Source organism: Topomyia yanbarensis, chromosome 2 (genome assembly GCF_030247195.1).
Source record: "Topomyia yanbarensis strain Yona2022 chromosome 2, ASM3024719v1, whole genome shotgun sequence".
Lineage (NCBI taxonomy): Eukaryota > Metazoa > Arthropoda > Insecta > Diptera > Culicidae > Topomyia > Topomyia yanbarensis.
Window position 1 is genome coordinate 57389073 of NC_080671.1, and position 23121 is coordinate 57412193.

At 36.4% G+C, this 23121-nt stretch overlaps 1 protein-coding gene across 3 annotated transcripts in view; it reads right to left on the reverse strand.

Annotated features, from left to right (window-relative positions):
• The window catches only part of LOC131685720 (protein quiver), a 38207-nt gene extending 33759 nt beyond the window's left edge, over positions 1 to 4448 (reverse strand). Inside the window, exons 1-4 of one of the 3 annotated variants that reach the window (XM_058969630.1) lie at positions 4142 to 4448; positions 3919 to 4006; positions 3391 to 3732; positions 2525 to 2575 (exon numbers count right to left, since the gene is read on the reverse strand). In XM_058969630.1, coding sequence (XP_058825613.1) covers positions 2525 to 2575; positions 3391 to 3424 — 85 coding nt within the window. In that variant the 5' untranslated portion in view covers positions 3425 to 3732; positions 3919 to 4006; positions 4142 to 4448. The remainder of the gene's footprint in view (positions 1 to 2524; positions 2576 to 3390; positions 3733 to 3918; positions 4007 to 4141) is intronic. The other 2 variants (XM_058969628.1, XM_058969627.1) reach the window with 2 other exon arrangements.
• Between the last annotated feature and the right edge of the window lie 18673 nt (positions 4449 to 23121).

A 23121-nucleotide genomic window follows, 5' to 3' on the forward strand; every position in this document is an offset into this window, starting at 1 on the left:
CTCACTAGATATCGTCACATATCGTAATCCCAAATCTACGTACTGGGACCTCTATGAAGAGGGCTTGATGGCTAGGTTCTATGGGTATTTTCCAACGATTGAATCTTCAAGTGACTTGGATGAAATCGTAGATAAACCAAACGCACTCATAGTAGTAGCAGCATACAAAGAGGCTTGTCCGCTTCGAGTTGTGTTCTTCTAGAGGAACATCTTCTTGGAATACCGAACTTGTTCCACTCAAAAAGTTATGTAGAAGAGCTTGGAATCGCAGACGCAGGGACGGGTCAGAGGCATTTAATTTGGCTCGCAAAGCATACGGAAATGCCTTTCTATCCTCTGAGCGAGGTGGTTGGAAAAGCATCTGCACAAATGTCTCAAGTCTCAATGCGACTAGTAGATTAAATGAGCTACTTTCGAAATCGAAAGTACTCTACTGCCTTTTTGGCACGTATACTTTCCAGGTATAGCGCCACTGACGACTGCCCTTGAGTTTTTTTTCGCTTGGTAGTTTTGATTCTAGGGCTTTTGTTCGTAGAATTTTGACAACCAAATCGATAAAATGGGCGATTGAAAGGTTTACTCCGTATAAGTCTGGAATTATTCCAGTTCTACTTCAAAGAGAATATGAACACTTCAAGCATGTTTTGAAAAAAGTTCTTAATTATAGTCTTGCAACAAGATACATTCCATTAGCGTGGCGGGAAGTAACTGTAAAATTGGCCGCGTCACTCATGAGGAGTCAAAGAGCTGTAGACCGATCAATCTGATCTCCTTCCTTCTCAAATTAGTGAAAAATTTAATTGACCACTATGTACTGTATGTCAGTTTGGGCGAGCACCCGTTGCATGCAATGGAACATCCATATCAGCGGAGAAAGTGTACTTCAACCGTTTTACACAATGCTGTCTACAATATTGAAAAAAAAAACTTTCTCGCAAAAGATATCAAGTTTAGGAGTTTTTCTTGATATTGAAGGTATTTTTTACAACGCGTTTTTTGTATCCATTTTGAAAGGAGCACGAGGTTATGAAATACTTTCATATATCACGAACTGGATACACGTAATGCCTAGCAATCGACATCTGTGCTCATCTTTAAGACAAATAGAGCTAAGGAAACTGAGTGTCTATGGATGTCCTCAAGGTAGTGGGCTGTCACCACTTCTATGGAACTTAATCAACTTGGGTTACCATCAGATGGTTTCGCTGATGATTATCATATAATAATCACCGGTATTTGCATGAACACACTTTTTGATTTGATGCATCAAGCCCTATGTGTTGTTGAACAATGGTGTCTTCATGTTGGACTATCAGTTAATCCAAATAAAACATTAATGGTGCTTTTCTTGCACGCAACGAAAGATTACAATCGGAGCACGTCCGTTGCAATTCTTTGACTCTGAAATTATTGTCGCAGATCAAGTTAAGTACGTTGGGGTAATTCTTGACTTAAAACTTAATTGGACAGCTCTCGTCGATTTGTGTGGAAAATTAAATAATATTTTTGATTTATGTTCTTTGGGGAACCACTTTGCACCTGACAAAAATAAGAGAACGTGATAGATTTCTTTATGATCCAAGATCTTCAAAGCTCGGTGTAGCGCAGTAACCTACTCTCCATACATTTCTCAACAGACCACAGAAATGTTTTTTTTTGCATAAAGCTAAGAGAAGCGGCGACAATCGCGATTTGAGCCGGAAATCTGGCTGTAGCTGCTTTTCTAGGAAGCCATACCACGTGGACAAATAACCTTCGAATATCACACACTTTGTGTCTTTTGTGAAATTTCCATGGAAATATCTCATTTCTGAACGATGTTATGATCTTTTATATTTACGTTTTAAAGATTCATTATAAAAACATAAAATTGAAGTAATGCTTCATTAATTGGCTCAACCACAATCTTCCTAATCCAAAACTAGTGGTTTTTTACCAAGTCATAGAATGATTGACAGATTTTTTTTATCGGATTTTGTTTCGCATGATGTCCTCTGATTTTTTGATTATAATTGCCATCACACAAGCGTTTCTCGTAGCCCCTACCCTCTTTTAAATTGTCCACGGGGTATATGGATAGCTCCTAGGTGTATTTAAACAGCTTGCATTCAACAGCTTCAGCTACCGTTATTTAAACCACCGAAAATTTATACAAACTCTTAAATATAAATGAATATTTTATTTTTTTTTGTTTACAGTTTATTAAAAATAAAGTGTTAAAGATTGCAGGTGCTTCGTTAGGATCTTAGCTAATTGAATATAAGCCGATTAGTATTACTTAAAAAATTATGCAACTAACATTCAGAACGCTTTTAGGCATTGACTTTGTTATTCGTTTTCGTAGACTTTTAAGCGAAAAAAGTTATATGTTTAGAGCTATACCTTCCGCGCAAAATCGGACTTGAGTTTAGCAACAATTAACCAATTCTGCATATTAAACGAAAAGAAGTAATTCTACAAACAAACCAAACCATACTGTTAGCAGAAACTAAACATTCAATCGTAATTGAAATGGTGAACTTACATGGGAAACAATTATCCGTCAAACCTAATCGTACCAATGCTAGTACAAATACTTCAAAATGAAATGAGAAAATTAAAGTGGCACAAAATTAGAATCAAGTTCATATTAGTAAGATTACTAGGACACGCAGGTAAACGGAATTAATTTATTTATATTGCAGAAAATGTTCGTGATATACTTTGATTTCTTAAGATAGATGGAGACGCAACGTACTATTCCATCTACAAAGTATGATGTGAGGTCTTAAAAACCCCCGAAAAAAATCTCTTGGGAGGTAATATATTAATAATTCGAATAATCGGCAGAATTCAGAGTTTCACCCCCATAACTGTGTTGCGTATTCTACAAGAATTATGTAACTTTTAAATCAGCTTTGGCATTTTCTCCAGATTAACCAGACCTTTCTATATAATTTAAATGTGTTAATATATGTATATCAATTGATAATCATGTTATTCAAATTATTAAAGTAACAAAAACGCCTGAATGCAACCGTGGCTCTACTTTTACAATACTCATACGTTGAGAGCAATATTCTGTCTTCATCAGTCGGTTATATCACCGATTCAATCAGACCAAAACAAAAACAAAACAAAGCTCAATGTCGTTTTATCTCCACTCGCTCGCTCTCACGTGCTCGACTCGAACGCATGGCGTTTGTTTACATTAATTTCGCAGTACATAGTCGTCCTTGTGAGAGTATGAGTGGAGAGTTTTTTTCCCTCAAACGATCTGAGGGAGCTCAACGGTGACATTATTGGTACTCATGAAAATTCTACTCGCACTGGCTGTGATCTACCCTATGATGCGTGAGATGACAAAATACAGAGGAATGACATGCTTAAAGTCAAAAACATTCATATTACCTAGAGGAATTAGAATCCAATGCCTTCGTTCCATTATTATATGGTATTTTGTTTGGTTTACTATTGGGTAGAAAAAATGGTTATCCTAATGCCTCGCGAATTTCACAGGGCTGCAGCGTCGGTTGCTTTGGACCACATAAGCATGTGTCGATGAATATTTTTCTGTAAATGCTGTTCTCAACGCAACACTCGATGGAGAAGCATTCGCATTACTTTAATTTATCATTGGATCAATTATTCAGCTCTTTCTGGTGTTTCTTATTCGCTGGTTTTTTCGTTCAAGTGTGACTCTTCAATACTATTAAGATGCTACTTTGTTCCACTTGATTCACAGTGTAAAACCTGTAAGTTATGATAGATGATTCTACTTGAGATCAACTCATATTATTCCATTCTGGCTGCACCGTTATATTGAAGTAATTATGCAAAGAATTGCCCACATTCGCATAAATACTTCATAACCACCTGTGCTTATTAATAACGCAGCTTTTTGTGACAAATGTCTACAGCGATGACGCTTGAACTCACCAGTCTATGAGCTGAAAAGGAGTTTGCCGCACGAAATTTCCCTTCGATTTTTCACTTGTCAACCAACAGAATTTTCCAAACAATTTTCCTATAAAAACACAAAGGATCTACTATCAATTCAGGAAACGAAGAATCATATTAATCTTCGGTTTCAAAATACAGATGGTTAAACTTATCACTGGATTAGTATCAATAAGAAATATCGTATTTTTTCTTCCGCTACCTACAACATCTGCAATGCGACATTCAAGTATTGAAATCTTCTTCGAAATTTTCTTCACCAATATACTGGCCAGAAAGTCACACTTTTCTGCCCATTCCTTTTGCAGTATGTATCACCATATTCTTCTACAGTTTTCCGACTGGTTTCCAGGATTTTTCAAACCATTCACTGCTGATTGTAAAAGGAAAATCGCACTTTTCCGTAATATTCGATAGGAAAACTCAATCCCAATAGTACACTCTTCTTTCTCTTGTTATTCAATCTCGAGAGCATCCGTTTCTTCGGTTATAGGTCAGCACCAGTGAAAAGCCACGACGAGAGTGACGTCGATGTGATGTGTATGTGCGCTATCCCCGGAAGGTTCAGCAATTTTCGCGAAAGAGCACCCGTCTCTGGTCCTACATAATATTCTCGTCTATCGATTTTGAGAGCCGGGATACAACAGTCCTTCACTCACTGTGTCGAGCTGAATGGGTGGACGTTGCTAGTGTGAAAAACTGACTGTTGCATGTTTGTCATTTTTGCGGTGTGAGAAAACTATAAAGTGAAGGAAAAGTGATTTTCGAGAATTGCGCGTGAGTGGATGTTTACTGGGTAGAGCACTGTTTATGTCTACCTACGAGTGTTTACGCTGTGGGCTAGTGACATATTGATAAACCGCGACTCTGGCAGTTGGAATACTTCTAACTCTTACCGTTCCGAAGGCTCTATTGTTTTTTACGGTGTTAGAAACAGGGCAATCACTTCATGCAAGATCTTGTACTAGCAAATTTCCGATTTGTTGTGCTGTAATGCTGACTCCACGTTACATCATACTTTTAGAAAAACAATACATGATTGTTAATTTTTAGTGTAATTACAGTATACAGAAAGAAGACAAAACTTCAAATGATACTCAATTGTCAAAATTTAATATTACTTAAAGGTAATGTGGGCATAAGCCAAAGTCCTTATATAGGAAGGTCCTAGCATGCGTCAAAACGAAAACTGCCTCTGCGCTCGTATGTGTGACAGTTTCTATGGGCGAATGGTGGCGTCTACGTCATCTATACCACGTTTTATAGGCTGTCTCTGTTCACTACCACTAACAGGTTTAACGCATGCTAGGACCTTGTTTAGAGGGACTTTGGGCATAAGCGATAATATTACATGATACACACTTAATTTTTTCTGCCGAATCTCAGCTTTTAACACATCTTTTGCCGAAATCTCAACAGCTGAGATCTCAGTAAACAATTTTTTGGCATAGATCTCAGTAAAAGTGACGTTTCATAGCTGATAATCGGAAAATATTTCACCGAAGATCAGCTAACAAATCTCACTTTACTGAGATATCAGTTTCAAAATTTGCTGATTGCACAGCTGTTGGGAAAGTGCCGAGCCGAATTGAGTGTGTACAAACCTGTATAAAAGATGAGTCGATAATTCTACTATATTCGACGATATTCTACTTCGGTAGTCTGTTCCTTTTGTACATCTATTGGTTTGCTTTTCTATTATTGATGTATACCAAAATAGTATCGGTCAATTTATACACTTCTAATCAAGCTCTTTACATCTTTTTTTCTTTATTCGGCATGTTACGATTCCTTTTATTAGTATATCTCTACTATACGCTATCTATACTTATATAGGTACAAACGCTCGGGGCCTTCGCGATAACACAAACCTGGCCACAAACGTGACCATGCAATTGCAATAATCCACACATACTTACGCCCGCGATTTCGCCTACATGAAGGAACCCCGATAGTTAAGTAAACGTAGCATCTTTAAACTTCCAAACGCGGTCTCAAACATTAACCCACCACTCGCGCGATCATGAAATGGTCACGTCCGGAAGTCTTACCTCAGTCCTAGCAGTCTGGACTAATGTCTTCAGTTGAACCAATCAACGTGGCGCTCATATTCACTAAAAAACACGTTCCATGGTGACATGACCTGGAACTCTAATGATATGGAGAAACGAACTCTCTTACGATCTAACCAGAATACACACTACATCATTATAAGATCGAAATTGTACACGCGAAATCACATACACGTGACAAACACGTTAATATACAAATGTTTGAGCCCTTCGCGACCATCCACGGCACCTACCCCCGCGATCTCGTATACATGATAACATCCCGGTGATAAAGTGAATGTCTCAGCTCCTATAAATTTTCAAACGCGGTCTCAAGTGTGAATCTAAAAACTCCCGCAGTTGCACGATCATGAATCGGTAACTTCCGGATGTTTCTATCCTTGATATCAGCAGACAAGGCCCATGCCTTCAATTGGATCAATTAAAAAAAGAAAGCTCTCATATCAACTGGACACCGCATTACATGGCGACATGACCGAGGACTCTAGTGATATGGGTTAACTTACTCCCTGTCAGAATGTGAATTGTACACCGAAAATTAACTATCAGAATGAAGGTCCGCGTGACCATCCAAGAACGCACGCGTATATAGGAATGGCCACACAATTACCAAATCCAGTCTTGTACACACGAAGTCTCATGAACGCGAGCACACGTGACAAACACGTTAACATACGAACGCTTAAGCGCTTCGCGATTAACAACGCACACCTACGTTCGCGATCACGCAAACTTAATAACACCCCGGTAATAAGGAGAACGTTTTAGCACTTACGAAGTTTCACGCTGTCTCAAACGTGAACCTGCAGACGTCCGTTTTCGCGTGCTCATGAATCGGTCACGTCCGGAAACCATCACTCTCTGTCCTAATAACTTAGGTCCATATATTCAGTTGGACCAATCAAAAAATAAAGCTCATATCCACTAGACAGCACGTTCCATGACGACATCACCGAGAACTCTAGTGATATGGAAGATCTCACTCTCTTTTAGCATCTTAGCCGTACACCAAAAATAAAGTATTAGATTCACGGTCCGCGCGCGGTTATCCAAGAACACGCGAATATGCGAAAGGCACACGGTTATAAAATAGGATTTATACACGCGAAGTTACATATACGTTAGCACACGCGACATACAAACGCACACGCGATCGAACACGTTAACGTACAAATGCTCGAGCTCTTCTCGATGATACACATACCTGAAACGTATAATGAATATCACATTCAGCATCACGGCCCGTTACAATTGGCCTAAAGCAGTGTTTTAGTGGGCGACATTGCCTATCTCGTCAGCAAATTGTAGTATGTGATTCTGACGGGGAGCCCTTCCGAGAACCTAGCTCTACAGATCTAGTAGGACAACGCTCGAAAAAAAAAAATTAAATTATTACGTAGGCTGGTTAAATTTTAAGATGAGTTAGAGTAAAATGCTCGACATTTGCGGTTGGCACTCTCACTGTACTGTTGTTTCTGGTACGTTTTTACATTTCTTATAAAAGAAATGTATAGAATTCGCTTTCTTTGTTTCTTTCCACTTTCTCATCAATTCTTTTTCCTCCTTCGCTTCTCCGAAGTTTGCGTTTCATCGTCGTCCAATATGTCTCGATCGGCCAATGTTCAGAACTTTTTATGGTTTATCGTGTGTTTTCCCCAGAAATAGTCGCATACTTCTCCTGCTACCCAAGATTGGAGTAGTGGCATGAAGCCAAATCGGACCAAAACATTTATATATTTTGTATTGTTTTGTCTCAAAAACTACAAAAGCGGTTTTTGAAGTCACTAAGGTTTGTTAATCTCACCGTCTATGGTTCACTACGCTTACACAAGTGCATATGACCTGTCAATTCAGGTACTTGGACACGAATTTGTTTGCTTCGGCAACTTGGTCTTACCAGTGAAATTAGTTAGTTATTAGTTATCGTTTTGCGTTTCTCATATAAAAAGGTTATGCTATCACTCTGAACATCGTCAACCTAATTCCGGCTCGGAGGACTGAATGTTATATACCATTCGACTCAGTTCGTTGAGATCGGAAAATGTCTGTGTGTATGTGTGTATGTGGAAAAAATGTCACCTCTGTTGCTCAGAGATGGCTGGACTGATTTCCACAAGCTTAGTCTTAAATGAAAGGTACAACCTTTCCATCGGCTACTATTGATTGGACTTCCGGTCCCGGAGTTACGGGTTGAGGAGTGCGGTCACACAGCAAATTCCCATATAAAATTGTACCACCATGGTATCAAAATGATACAAAGCTTATTAAAATGAGAGCAAAATTACTTCGATTTGCCAGTCTAAATCAACAATGACTTTGACCACATTGGCATTGGCGATTTTACATATTCTACAATGTTTGTGTGTGTGTAAAAAGCGCCATCTTTTGACAACATTGTTGTTTGAAAAAAATTGATCATAGTAGGCTATAAAAATTTAACTTTTGAACCGAAAGAAATAGCGTTTGGCCGTCTTCGACAAAGTTGTAGAGGAGAGTATTTTCATCAATTTTGCAGAAGACATGTTGTCTTTGTCACTTACAGTTATTGAGTTATAAGATATAAGTCTTTACACAGCATTCACAGCTATTTTGTTTCTTCAAAAAAGTTGTGTGTTTTGTAATAATAAAAAATACCTTCGAACATTGCTAACGCGAAAAATCAGAAGCAAAAAAGTTATAAGTAAAAATAAGAATTGTAGGACTTCATCATAGAAAATATCTTATAACTCAATAACTGTGAGTGACAGAGACAACATGTCTTCTGCCAAATTGATGAAAATATTCTCCTCTACAACTTTGTCGAAGACGGCCTAGCGCTATCTCTTTCGGTTCAAAAGTTAAAATTTTATCGCCTACTATGATCAATTTTTTCAAACAACAATGTTGCCAAAAGATGGCGCTTTTTACACACACAAACATTGTAGAATATGTAAAATCGCTAATATGAACAGTTTAGACTCCAATGAATTAAATACCTCTAAACGCTGTTTAGAGCCACTGTGGGGTGGTTCGGTAGTGGGTTATTCATCCCCTTCACACACACCCTCGCATGATAACATTACTTAGCCGAAAGACAACATTGAGCTAATGCTGATTAAGCTAATTAAATATTAGGGGGAACACGCGATCGCGAAAAACCGTTTGAAAGGAAAGTATGAGCAGTCGGTTGAGCTTTCAGGAAAACATAAGTTTTAGCAAATCGGTTGACAGATTTCAACGTTATAGCTCATAACCTATTTTTAGGTAATTTGGCCCAGTTCTTTCTTTTTATTGTATATTTACTACAAAGTTTTATATATCAAAGAGAAATTTGCCTTTTACAATTCAAAATTTAGTGAAAATCAAATAGGAATAACTTAGGTCAAAATAGGAATTAATTTCGATTGCGAAAAATCGATAAGAAATGGGTGGTCCGAATTGGAGCAGGTTTGGGGTAATTTCATACACACGCAAAATATGAAATAATTCCTGTTTTATTGAAATTAAAGCTAAATATTTTACATTGTTTATTCTGTATTCCTGGGATCCCGAGATTTCCCGGCAATTTAGTTTTTTATTTCCTGAATCTCGGCAAGCTGAAAACACCCGGGAAATGGAAACTCTAATTAGAACATACAAATTCAGTAAAACAAAATGCTACGAAGTTATTTCAACTTGAAGTCTGACAACCAATAGTACACGGGCAGTGTTGCTAAAATAAATGATTTTTGCCATTTAATTCGACCTTTGAACAGTCATATAACTTTGTTGAGAGACATACTCTCTTCGGCAAAGTTGTGAGGCAAATCCTGAACTATACTTCTATTTAATTAGCTGCATACTGCGACATAAACTGTGCTCTTTGGAATTATAAATGCAAAAAGTATCTATGTTTTCTCATAAAAAATTTCATATAAATTCCAAACGCAATGCGCTACGCCAGGTCACAACCAATCGACGCAAAACTTTGCAGTTTTTGGGACCCCCATGGGAACCAAAAAAAACTTTGTGCCGAAAAAATGGTAATTTTGCCTACCCTAATATATATTAAGAAGAATCACAATCTATTCAAAACATCGGTTAGAAACGATAAATTATAATATTTTGTGTTGTGATAATCGTATCCCCAACATGTCCGTCTTACCCCCACCATATGTCCATGCCACCCACAGTTTGAAAAAAGTGCAGATACTTCTTCGTTTTCCATTTCTTTAAAAAACGGTTTTAGTGATTTTTGTGACATCATCCCTTTGGACGCTCAAAAACAAGTTAACAAAAGCATGGTTTTTGTGTAAAATTTGTGTGTAACCATAATATATCTGTTTTAGCTCCAGTTCCCCTACGTCTTTTAAAACGACCACGCGTCTCCATGCGACATAATACCGAGTGGAAAGTTTGTTGGAATTACAGTCACACAAGAAGGAAGGCATACAATTTAAAAGAACTCACTTCATCGTCAAATTTCCACCGCTGAGTGGCATTACACAGAAATATGACATTTCCTTTACATCACAGAGAATGTCCGAGACAGTGCGCAAACGCAAATTTCCACGATTTATTTCGGTAAAGATAGAACCCCGTCGTTCCAACCCGCTTCGAACGCTAGAAATCTGTAAATTTATTCTTCTTCAATCAATCAAAAACAAAACAAAGTTGTTTATCCGTAATAAAATTCGAGAATGACACGAATGGGGTACAAATCAGAACATATCGAACGTTAATGAGTTTTATTCGTTGTTTATGTTCCGGTAAGTGTAAACAATATCGCTACCGGTGCGTGGGATTGTCCTTCATGGGTGCGGGTGAAAAGCGTAGAAGTAGTAGGTACTACTTATGCCATCTATTCGATTTAATGTAAAGCTATAAAAGCTGTAGCAAGTTTCATGATTGGGTATAGCATGCATCAATGGAGAAGCAAGGTTGTTAGTGCTTTATGAAGGATAAAAGCTGCATATGAAAACTTGATGATTCGAATTATTCTGGATATTATGGTAGCGAAACGTGAATGTACGGCAACGATATTTTCAAGTTCTTTCTGTTGAAGAGATTTGACCAGTTTCACATTTAGTTGTATAAAATGTAAGTTCTGTTGATGTTGCGGCCTTTTATAGTCCCAATAATGTGATACACTCCTTAAACTAAAACTAGTCACTATATAACTTATGATTTGTCTCTAATTTTCATTCAAACAAGGAATCATAATCACATAATCTTGTTAAATTACGGGTTTTTGCGGTGCTTCAGTATTCTCTCACAAGTCACTCGCCGTATATTGAAACGTCAATCATGAGGGATTCCCGATTGTAATGCGATTCTTATCCCTGTTATCGCGTATTCTAAAAATCGAATGTGATTTGTTCGTCATATGCAGAAGGTCATGTTACGTAAAGGATGTAGCATCAACATTCTGCTTTGTTTATCTGATTAATATTTACACACAACAAATGTGGGCTGAGTTCAACCAGGATTTCCCCTACCAACACGACGTCACATACTATCATTACAGCCCAGACTAAACTTTCAGACCGCCCTCGCTATCAATCCCGTCGCCGGATATGATGATCTTTGCAGCATGTGTTTTCATCATTAGATAAATTAAAATACATGATGGCACCACACCCAAAACGGTCCGGGCACAATTCATTCAAATATACGATTGTTTACACTGAACAAACCCATCCTTGCCATGCAAGCATTTATGAATATTTCGTGATTCATCCACACTCTTTTATAATCGACCTTTTGTTTATAAAATGGGATCCAACAAGTGTCCGAAAAAATATTACGGGCGGTATGTAAAAGCCTGGGGTTGAATTGACTCATCTTTCCTCCTTTGTGATGTTCACTCCATATTCATATTTGGAAGTGGGTTGCCTACCGTAATGGTCATTTATATATTATGATTAATGCTAGGTTGATCATACGTTCAATTCACTTGTTAGTTCGTGGCCCTTAAAAATTTTTTACTCACAAGCCATGTGGTATCCAGTGAGCTAAAATCTCTCGAAGTATTTGAGTATAGACCCACTGGGTACCGCTACCATGTCGTAACAACACGAGGCGTCCATGAGTTGAGGTATCTCTTCGTGTAGAAGGCCGAGGTGAACTAAAGGGACTTACAAATTTTAGCCACGATTGGAGTATTATGAGCTTTGCCCTTTCACTGGTTAGCGAATCACTATAGAAATAGATATTTATTTCTTCACAGATCGTGGAATGGAAGTTATGGGCATGTCCCAGGTTCAGCTTTTCAGAACGGCTGATGGTGATTATAATAGAACGTGTTTGGGCTCTTCCGAATGTTGTAGAAAAATGGCGAGAGACATTTTTATTGTGTCGATGAGACATAAGTTTGATATACCTTTAGAACAAGTCTGTTTTGAAGTTTATCTGTCTCCTTGAACAGTTTAGAATTTAACTAAAAATTTTCAGCACACGAGACCTCTTTACTCCTTCCCCCACTGAAATTATGCTTTTTGAGTTTTGTGTCAGAATTTCTTCCATTATGCTTGGATGTATTCGTGGATTAGTTCCAACAGTCCAAAAACTTTAGTTTCAAATTACGTTTAGACGAAAAAACTTACTCCCAAAATTGTAAAATTTGCTTTCCGTGAGAATATCCTTGTTTGATAGCGCAAAGAAGACATTTCAAATCAAAAACACTCGGCTGGTGACTCTAGGCCAATGAAATGCAATTAATAGGGTAGATGCGGCTGATTCATCACGATTGACCCACTTTACTGTATCGAATCGGTTTAAAAACCATTGCAGCACGGTTTCTCGTATGTACATACTTGAACTCGATAAAAATATCCATTATAACCTGCTCCACATGGTCTTCTCCCGACCGCAATTGAACTTTTGCAGTTAATACTAGCTGATCATGCAGTCCATTGTTTGTGGTGCGGCTAAAAAATAACAAAAACATCCTCCCGATCCATTACAACTGTGTACACTCGTGGCCCAAGTTGTTTTAGCAAACGGTCTATGCAAACAGTTTATACTAATGCAAAATTAATTAAACATATCTAAAATAAACGAAAAGTTTTAAAATTATACAAAAGTATATGTTATATTCAGAACTCGTGTTCCCTTTGATTATAAAAAATGAACTAAATAAAGCACCATGTATTGTAAATTACATACGGTTAAAATTAATGCAGGTTTAAACATTGATCTATGCCCTCTTGAAAATCATAGCTATATTTTAGTTATGTTTTCAAAAGATTTATTACACGCAGTTGACGGTTTGATTTGCAGAAAATCCCAGAATATTACTCAGTCTTGTCACAATTTCAATGACCTATACGTAGTGAATTCTTTTCTAGGTTAAACTATAATATTACTAAAACAGCGATTTTAAATATTTCTCATGGAACATCAAAGTCAAAAATTCATCCCAAGAATACCAAATATCTCCAGTTTTTATGTTAAAATAAAAGATATACTTATGTAAGCTGGAAATCTTTGTGGTTCCATTGTCTGGAACAAGAATTACGAGCTGCACTTTTCCCGCAAATAAGGTACTACAGTAACGAGTGGCTTAACTAAATAACCCTTTACTCCGCCAATTTGTGAAATTCTTAACGAAAATCTTCGTTTCTTTTTTTCAAATGTGGTTATTAGGGTAGGCAAATTAGGGTGGTTGTTATATTTGCAACGTTGGAATTTTGTTTATTCGCAAACAGAAAATGAATCGAGGAATCAAAAAAAAAAGTTTTGGGCAGAATTGGAAGCGGAATTGGAACATTTTACACGTGCCCTAAAGCGAATAAAATTTTATATGATATAATGCAAGTATTTTTGCATGCGTTTTATATGAAAATTCACAACTTTTTTCAAAATGATGGAAAAATTTTGAAAGTTGGTAGAGTTCAAACTACACGATGAAAGGTTTAAATAGATGTGAATAAAAAAAAACATTTTAAGAAAAACACGAGATTTGAGCATTTTTATAATACAATATTATTACCAACTTTCCATTTGAAAGCTTTCATAGTGTGCTCAAACTCTTTGATTACTTTGAAAAAAGTTCTGAATTTTCATATAAAACGTATGAAAAAATACACGAATTTAATCGCTTTGGGGCACATGTTGAAATAGTTCAATTTCCCTCAGATTTTCTCCAATTTATTTTTTGGACGCTTGATTCAATTTATTGAGTGAGAACGGATAAAATTTCATCGCAATAATAACTGCTACCCTAGTACAAATATATCTAAATTTTCAAAAATCTAGGGCTTGTCGTTCCCTAAAAATCCGAAAAACTGCTTTTTTGGCTCCTAAAGCTAGATCACCTCCTTAAGGATTATGGTTGAAACGTCAAAAATTGAAGGTATAAATTGATTTTCCGCTAACTTTTCATAATCGCTATACTTACCAAGTAATCAATAAGCATGATAACGTAGCCTTATATTTGCTCGAGATCTGCATACAAGGCAGTCTTTAAGAGTCGTTAAGCCCTGTATTCAGATTTTTAATGCTGATATAGTGCCAGAAAAGTTGAAATATTATGCTGTGCAGAGATTGACAGTCCGTTTTCTGCATTACTAGCGCTGCTATTGAGTATGACTGCCTGTTGTCGGCCCTAATCATGCTTTTAGAAAGCTTCAATTGGTTGCCATTTTCAGCAACGATTTTGCGACGCTTTCTTTAGATTCCTTTGCAGTACGGTCGACAAAAGAGAGAGGAATTAAAATACTGTTTAGAACTGTGGGGAAGTGGGGATACATTAATCACTTTTTTGTTACTTGCAATAATTAAGCCTCTTGCGATGCAGTATTCTTGTGAATGAATATAAAGGAACAAATCAACGGTTTTTCCTGAAAAGGGCGAACTAGCAGTGGTATTCAAAAAACAACAGTGAATATTCCCAGATTTGATATCTATCTAAAAACTATTGTGTTTTTTTGCATTCTAGATTGCATGATTCAGTAATCGAAACTCAAAGCTTCATAACGTATTCAAAATCATTAAATTATTTTTTTTTGCCATGCAAAAAAATATGTTAGAAAATTTATTTACAAAAAACCCATTCTTTAAATGTCAACAAAAATTAACCCTCTAGCGCCCAAATTTTTTTTTTTTTTTTTGGCTTGAAAAAACTTTTGGAGGTGGGCTTCGTGATGAGCACCTGGGCGAATAAATACAAAAACTTTTTTTTCCTGGTTACTTCAACATAAGCGAATACAGATGGTTGCTTATATTTTGGACTCCATCAGAACGCAAAATGCCTAAACTGTAAGGAGTATTCTCTAGTGCTATGGTTGTTTAATTATTGACTTCTAATTTATAGTAGGGGAGTCCAGGGTCTGCCGGCGATGGTTACACTTATCATGTTTTACGTTTTTAATTTAAGAAGATCGTGTAAAAGTAAATGCGTTGCATAAAAGAGCAGACTGTTAGCTGCATTACAGAATTTTAAATATGTGACGCGAGAATCTCGCCAATTTACGACTATACGCACTATGATGCCACCTGGCCTTTTTTGATGAAAAAGTATGGATCGCGTGAGATGCTTTTTGAATAAAACTGCAAATCAATGGATACTTGTTATTATTTTTCAGCCCCAATGCTCCTGCATTTTCAATTCGGCGCACACTTTGTATTCAAAAGCTAAATTTTCGAAATTCTTCAGGTGAAATTCCGAAGTAAACAAACAAAAAACAAAAAACAAATTTTGCTTGTGGTTATATATGCGGCCAAGGAAAGTTGTTTTCGCGCTCTATCGAAAAATTTAGTCATTCGTGGAATAGCTTTGAACTAGCCCTAAATAACAAAAATGCTGAAATTTAAAAACTATACCTAGGGTAATGAGCCTATGTTCGCCCTAACCATGTAAAACCATTGGTTAGAGCGGCGTTAGCCATCTTTGTTCAACGTATTGGTTCAAATGGCGATTTTTGATATCATAATGGGTCATAAGAAGAAAGCGAAGATATTGGTGCCTATTCATACGCATTGCATCAATTGTATTCCGAGTAATTAATAAAATGGTGAGGCACCCTTCCTAATACGACTAAAGTAGTCTCTTCACTCTAATACGCTCGAAAACTCAATATCACTTACAACGTGTACGAAACGGATTTTAATGCAACATAAACACATTGGAGAATGGATTAAACAGTACTCGGAGTGCAGGACTAGAGACAGCACCATATGTCTAATACAAAAGGAGAAAAAAATATTCCGCCAGCTAGCCCCAGACTCCTCTAAATATTATTAAATGACAAGAATATCCATATTCTAACAGCAACATTCACCCAATGTTTTTAAAACATACTTCTTTTTAGCTAAAATTGCACATAATGCTTGTTTCGGTACGAAAGGTAATCACTAAAGACTGAAATTTTTTTCGCTCAGGTACCCAACACCGCCTCTAGGCGGACAAAGTATTCTACCAAAAAACCAAAACTTCAGAATTTTTCCAGTCTACTGTGAAATGCTAGTAACAGGCTAATCAAAAATATTTTTTTTAGCTTTTGAAATTTCCAAAAATAGTTAAAATTTGTTTAAAGAAGATTACCACTAAACACAAGATAATTTGTTCCACGTTTTCCTCGAGTTTTCAACTTTGGGCTTCAATTGCCTTTGACAGAAAGCTACAAATATTCAAATAGTTTGTGTGTATGAAAAGTGTGAGCGTTGGGAAGAAATGCTAGTGCGGATGACAACATACAATCATGTTTTAGTAGTTTTATTTAGATTTTTATAGAGACCGCCTAGAGGCGGTATTGGGAACTAAAGGGTTAAAGAGAAAGGAAATAATTCAAATCTATTTGCATCATGGAGAAACTATTTTTAAAAACAGTTTTTTAATATTAACTTTAAACTGGTTTTATAATTTCATACAAATTGAGCGAATAAATTATAATTTTATTAAAAAATATGATTCCAAATGTCATTTGAAAGTATGCTGTTAGATATTCTCTACCCTGCAGTAAAACACATCATCACTACAGATCAGCATGGATTTGTTAGAAAGCGCTCAACAACGACGAACTTAATGAGGTATGTGTCAACGCTGATTGATAAATTAGAGAAACGACAACAAATTGATGCAGTGTATGTAGATTTCTCCAAAGCCTTCAATCGCCTTCCTCATCAGCTAGCTGTTGAAAAGTTGAAGCGAATCGAATTTCCGGACTGGCTGACCAATTGGATCTTCTCGTACCTTACAAACCGCAGTGCATCTGTGCGACTTGGAACTGTACTTTCAGACCCATTCGACATCACATCGGGTGTACCTCAAGGGAGTCACCTTGGACCTCTTCTCTTTGTGCTCTTTGTGAATGACATTTGCAACGAATTGACATCGTGTAAGGTGATGTACGCAATCTGAAAATTTATCGCATCATAACAACTCTGGTAGATTGTTGTGCACTTCAGATGGACATAGATAGGATCATGAGTTGGTGTGGAAGAAGCGGAATGACTATAAACATTCGAAAATGCAACATAATCACATTCACACGAATACTCTCGCCAATTACGTTTGAGTATACAGTGAGCGCTGCCCCAGTAAAACGAGTTTCATCAATCAAGGACCTCGGTGTTATACTTGACCGTAAGCTACGTTTCATCGAACACTTCAATGCAGTAACTGCTAAAGCCTATGCAGTACTAGGACTCATCAAACGAAACACCCAAGATTTCAACGACATCTACTGCCTGAAGGCACTGTACATCAGTCTGGTACGCAGCATTCTAGAGTATGGAGTTATCGTTTGGGCCCCGTATCACACCGTACACATTAATCGCATAGAACGGGTGCAAAAGAGCTTCGTCCGGTATGCCCTTCGACGGCTTCCCTGGCGAAATCGATTTGACCTACCACCGTATGAGCATCGTTGTGCTCTTATCAACCTGCCTACGCTACGAAACAGGAGAGTTTTTCTGCAGCGACTTTTTGTGTTCGATCGCTGACAACATTCACTGCCCTCTGCTTCTCGCTAAGCTGGACTTCAACGTTCCTGGTAGGTCTCTGCGGAGAATGGACTTCTTTCGGCGCTCTACTCATCGCACGCAGTACGGCCAGAATAACCCGGTAGATGTTTGCTGTCAGCTCTTCAATAGCGTTTTTCATCATTTTGACTTTAACTTAAGTAGAGAAATGTTCAAATTGAAAATAGGTTTAAGTTAGTATAGTATTTCAGTCTGTACGAAAATTTATTAATTCGAAGACAATATATATATATATATATATATATATATATATATATATATATATATATATATATATATATATATATATATATATATATATATATATATATATATATATATATATATATATATATATATATATATATATATATATATATATATATATATATATATATATATATATATATATATATATATATATATATATATATATATATATATATATATATATGAAATGCATTTATCTAAAATCTTCCAAAATGTGATAGTTTTCGAGATATTAGGAATTTTGTTTGAACAAGAATAACTATTTTCGTGCTTCCAAGTTTGAACAAGAATAACTATTTTCGTGCTTCCATCATGAACTATCAAGAATAATTGCATGAGTTACAAAAATATGTTAAAAGTTTTTGTTTGGAAAACTTTCTTTTTGATAGCTTCTTTATGATCCAAACACACGAAAAAAATCCTTTTTGTCTTTAAAACGATGAACATTTGCTTGTTGATAGTTGTTGAGGGAGAAACGCGAATGACTTATAAAAAGGGCATAAATTCACGAATTACGGTAACTTGCCTCATCATTCACGGAATGTGCGCATTTTTGCTGGCTAGGCTATATCGGATATGTTTGAATGAAATGAAATACGCCGAATACAATAATCCAAGAAAAATGCAAAAACGAATAGAACATCAGCATTATATCAGCGTTATATTGGCTATAAGAGCACAGGCTATAAAGAGCAGCGTTATATTGGCTATAAGAGCACACATTCATATGTAAAGCATACATGCTTTGAGGATCCTTAAGGCTTGTATGTGTTATATCAGCTTAATATTCGTATATAAAGCTGTCACCAATGCTACATTTTGGTTGCGTTTTTATGCAATTATAATGCTAATGTAGAACTTGATTGCATTGTAAATGCCTTTAGAGTCTTTTTGCAATATTAGTGCTAGTTTATAACCAATATAGTGCAATGGATTAAAGCTTATTGTTATGGGTTATATCTACTTGGGTCTCAAAATAATAGGACATATTCGCGATTTTTTATTTTATGATTATATTCTTTGATGACGCTGCTTCGCATATATTTTAGTACATGTTTTAAGATATTTTTAATTTTTATGTTGAAAATGCTTGAGAATGACAGTGATATAGCTGTTAAAACGGACCACCACTTTTTATCCCTCATGTGCGGTGATCATGATAAATCAATAACGGCTTATCTCTAATGGAAAAATCAACATTTTTTCTTTAGTACATGCCTGGACGCCCTTCGCGAACGAAGGATTTGACAAAATTCTGTTTTGTTATAAAATTGTGCTAATTTTTCTGAAATTTTTGATTTTGAATGACTTACAGAATTGGTTTTTTTGGCGCAATATAAAATATACGCAAAATAAAGAAGCCTTAGTAATGAGAAACGATCGTGTGAATGTTTCAAATTCATCGGTTTAGTTGTTGCCGATAAATCGTTATCGCCGTTCGACCTACATAGAGTCATCTATTCCGGGGCCGCACTGACTACTTTCTGAGGCCACTGTACGGTCAAGATTTTATGTTTACGACGTGCCATTCTTCTCTTTTTAGTAGCCTCTCATCCAGCCCCGTTCTCCCCTTATGACAAACTGATGGGCTTTAGGACCACAAGATAGATACCACAATGTTTAAAAGAACTTCAAAACTGCAACATTCCCTTAATTTAAAACACAAGCGGAAGTGAAAGATACGATTTCGATTGATAAAACATCTCCAGGAAGAATATTTGGACAAATTTTTAAGATAAGTTGCTTTGAACTATTATTCCGTGAATCCAAATAGCGTTTTGCGTGAATCCACCAACACAACCAACTTACTTTTCGAAAGATCATTAATGAATGTAGTTACACTAATGTACATCCTGACGAACATGACTTCCGGAGTGAACGAGCATTCGCTACACATTCCAAATATATGCGCATTTTGTCTGGACGCGCGAAAATTTAACAATCACTCAGGTCGCAGGACACTTTCGGAAATTTAGTGCTGTAACTTCAGTTGTAATACTCAGATGTTTTTGAAATTTTGTAAAATCGTTCTTAGGGTACATTAAGGAGACGCAAAAAAAATGTTTTCGAATTTTTCGATACACTCAAGCAGATAACTCCTTATTTTTTAGCTTTTTTTAAATTTGGATGTGTGTTATCGTACTTTCTTTTTTACTGTTTAACGACATTCAATTAGCTAAAGATTACTATGTAGGGAAAGTTTCAAAGCCATAGTACTCAAGTGAGAGCAAGGATGTGAAATATACAGATCGGAAAACTAGAAATTGCAGGGTCATTAGAAACAGGCTTAAAATCTTGTGGACTAATTTTTTGTCTTCTGCTGGCAGGAGTCGAACATAGGCGATGTTGCTACGAATCACTCAAGTCTACCAACACGTCTCACTGCAAAGACAGACTTGTTTCTTTTTACCATGAGAACCGACAAAAGAGAAATCATTTAAGATCACCACTGAAAACCTCTCGACGATTAACAACATAAATGAAAATTCTGCTATTCATCGCTGTATGTCTTTCAAACGCCGGAGTAGATTTTTATTAGGCTATTGCCATTGCTCTTACAGTGCACAGTAATGCCACTCAGAACAAAAGTAGGCCAACATCTCTAAAACTTTCCATATCACGAAATTTGGATATTTTAGTACTCTGGATTCCATTTCGGCATATATGATTGCATAAAAAATGGTTTTGGATTGATTAGGGGGTCCAAACACACAAATAAGAATTTTTTTAATAACATGGAAAATGTCAATTTTGGCTTTAGTGTCGCAGTGTGGTTGAACAGTATATCATTCGAAACCAATAAATTTCAGATAAATTTTTAGACATATGTTGATACTTAAACACATTTTTTGTATTGCTTTAGTTAACTAAGTTTATTTCGCAATAGACAGCAATGGAAGTTAGTCAGTCTTGTACTTCTTGAGGATATTCCAATTCATCGCTCACTCACTCATGTCTCAAAGTGAAAATTTGTAGGACCGGAAGCTAACATTAATCCAGTAAAGATATACGTTAGACAATGCACTTGATGATTTCCTCTTTTCTATATCGTCGATCTTCGTTATTCGAAGCCTCTAATCAGAACTAACGACAAATTGGAAGAACAGACATTCTTATAATGTAATAACCATGTAATGGTAACTTGAGCGCGGTCGTCGTCATATTGAACCAAACATATTCTTACATTGTTACTATGTTTTAATTGCCGCAAGGTTCTACTGTATCGATTTTGTTGGCTATTTTCGGCAAATTTGAGACTAAGAGAAACGAAAGAAATGAAATTGAAAGACGGAATCGATTGAATGCATACGTCACGGCTTGATGCTATCAGAAAGGGAGAAGAATGATCGCATGGTCGTTCTAGGCGAGGATTTGTGAAGAATTTTTTGCCGGCGTCGGCGGTAAAACATGATGATGAGTTATGTTCTACCATAGACTATGCGGTAGACTTGGGTGCAACGCCCAACTCCTACTCTGCAGAAGGCAAAGAATTCTTCACTTTTCCTTTCGATCATGCACATATGAGCCTGCCTAGTTCTAGTTTTCCGTTCTAAGTTTATAACTGATTCGCTCTAGAATACCTATCCGTCTTTCAATTTCATTTCTTTCGTTTCTCTTAGTCTCAAATTTGCCGAAAATAGCCAACAAAATCGATACAATATTCTTACATTACCACGAACTCCCCCGACTGCTTCGAAATATTGATTAGTTCCAAAAACAATCATAGGTCATAAATGCGTTTCAACTTCTGTTATTATTTAATTGGAAACTATTTCTAAACATACAGATCAGAAAACTAGAAGTCATTAGAAACAGGCTTAAAATCTTGCAGACTAATCTTTTGTCTTCTGCTGGCAGGAGTCGAGTTTAGGCAGTGTTACTACGAATCACTCAAGTCTGCCAACATGTCTCAAAGCAAAGACAGACTTGTCCCTCTTACCATGAGAACCAACAAAAGAGAAGTCACGTAAGATTAGCGAACGACGAAAAGTAAACAAAAGTGTGGACTCATTGACTTGTTTCAAACTTACTCTTACGACATTTAAAAAGTGTATTTAAGGGAATGCTTTTCTGAAAAAAGAAATCTCTGTGATTGCACTTTTTCCGTTCCAACTAACCCGCATTTCGGCTTGTCCTGATGTACTTTAGTTACAATGGATTCAAAATTAAGAAAAAAAATCATGTTTAACTACATAAAAACTTGTTTTTTTCTTCTGGGTAGATTGAACATAACTACAAAAGTTTCGAAACTTCGGTCTAACCACGTATTGTTACTGCCTTTCTTTGAAGTACGCGGTCTATTTGTGATGCGATACAGTGCGGTACAATACTGTACGCTAAATTCCGGATGGTGCTGTAAACAATTTTCGTTTATCTAAACAGAAACACGGTTGAGAAAACTCGTAAATTTTGATTTATCAAACGCTGCCAACCATGTGTTTGTCTATAACAATGACGATTTTCGATTTTACCTTCCCATGACGACATGACTTATGTAGCAAACACAGGAACATGTGTGGATAATAATGAATGAATCTCAAGGGCTGTTCGATGCTAGTCAGTTTCTGATGATTTTGAACGTCATATTATTTTAGCAGTTTGCCACCTGTTATTAGTAATGTTGGCTGTCATCGGGTATAGAAACCAAATTGGATAAATATTGAATAATTACTTTGTTCTGCTTGAAAGCTATCACAATAGTAATAGCAAATACAAATAAATAAATAAATAAATCTTCTTTTCAAATCGGCGGAATTACTGGTAGTTTGACACACACCGGTTCAGCAGCATATTGTTTTGTAAAATTACTCGACAGGATGTTGTAGGCTCAAATTTTTATTTTATTAATAAGAGCAAAATGATACCAAGGATACCGATTGTTTATTAGTGGTTCGGAAATGAACGAAAACAGCACACT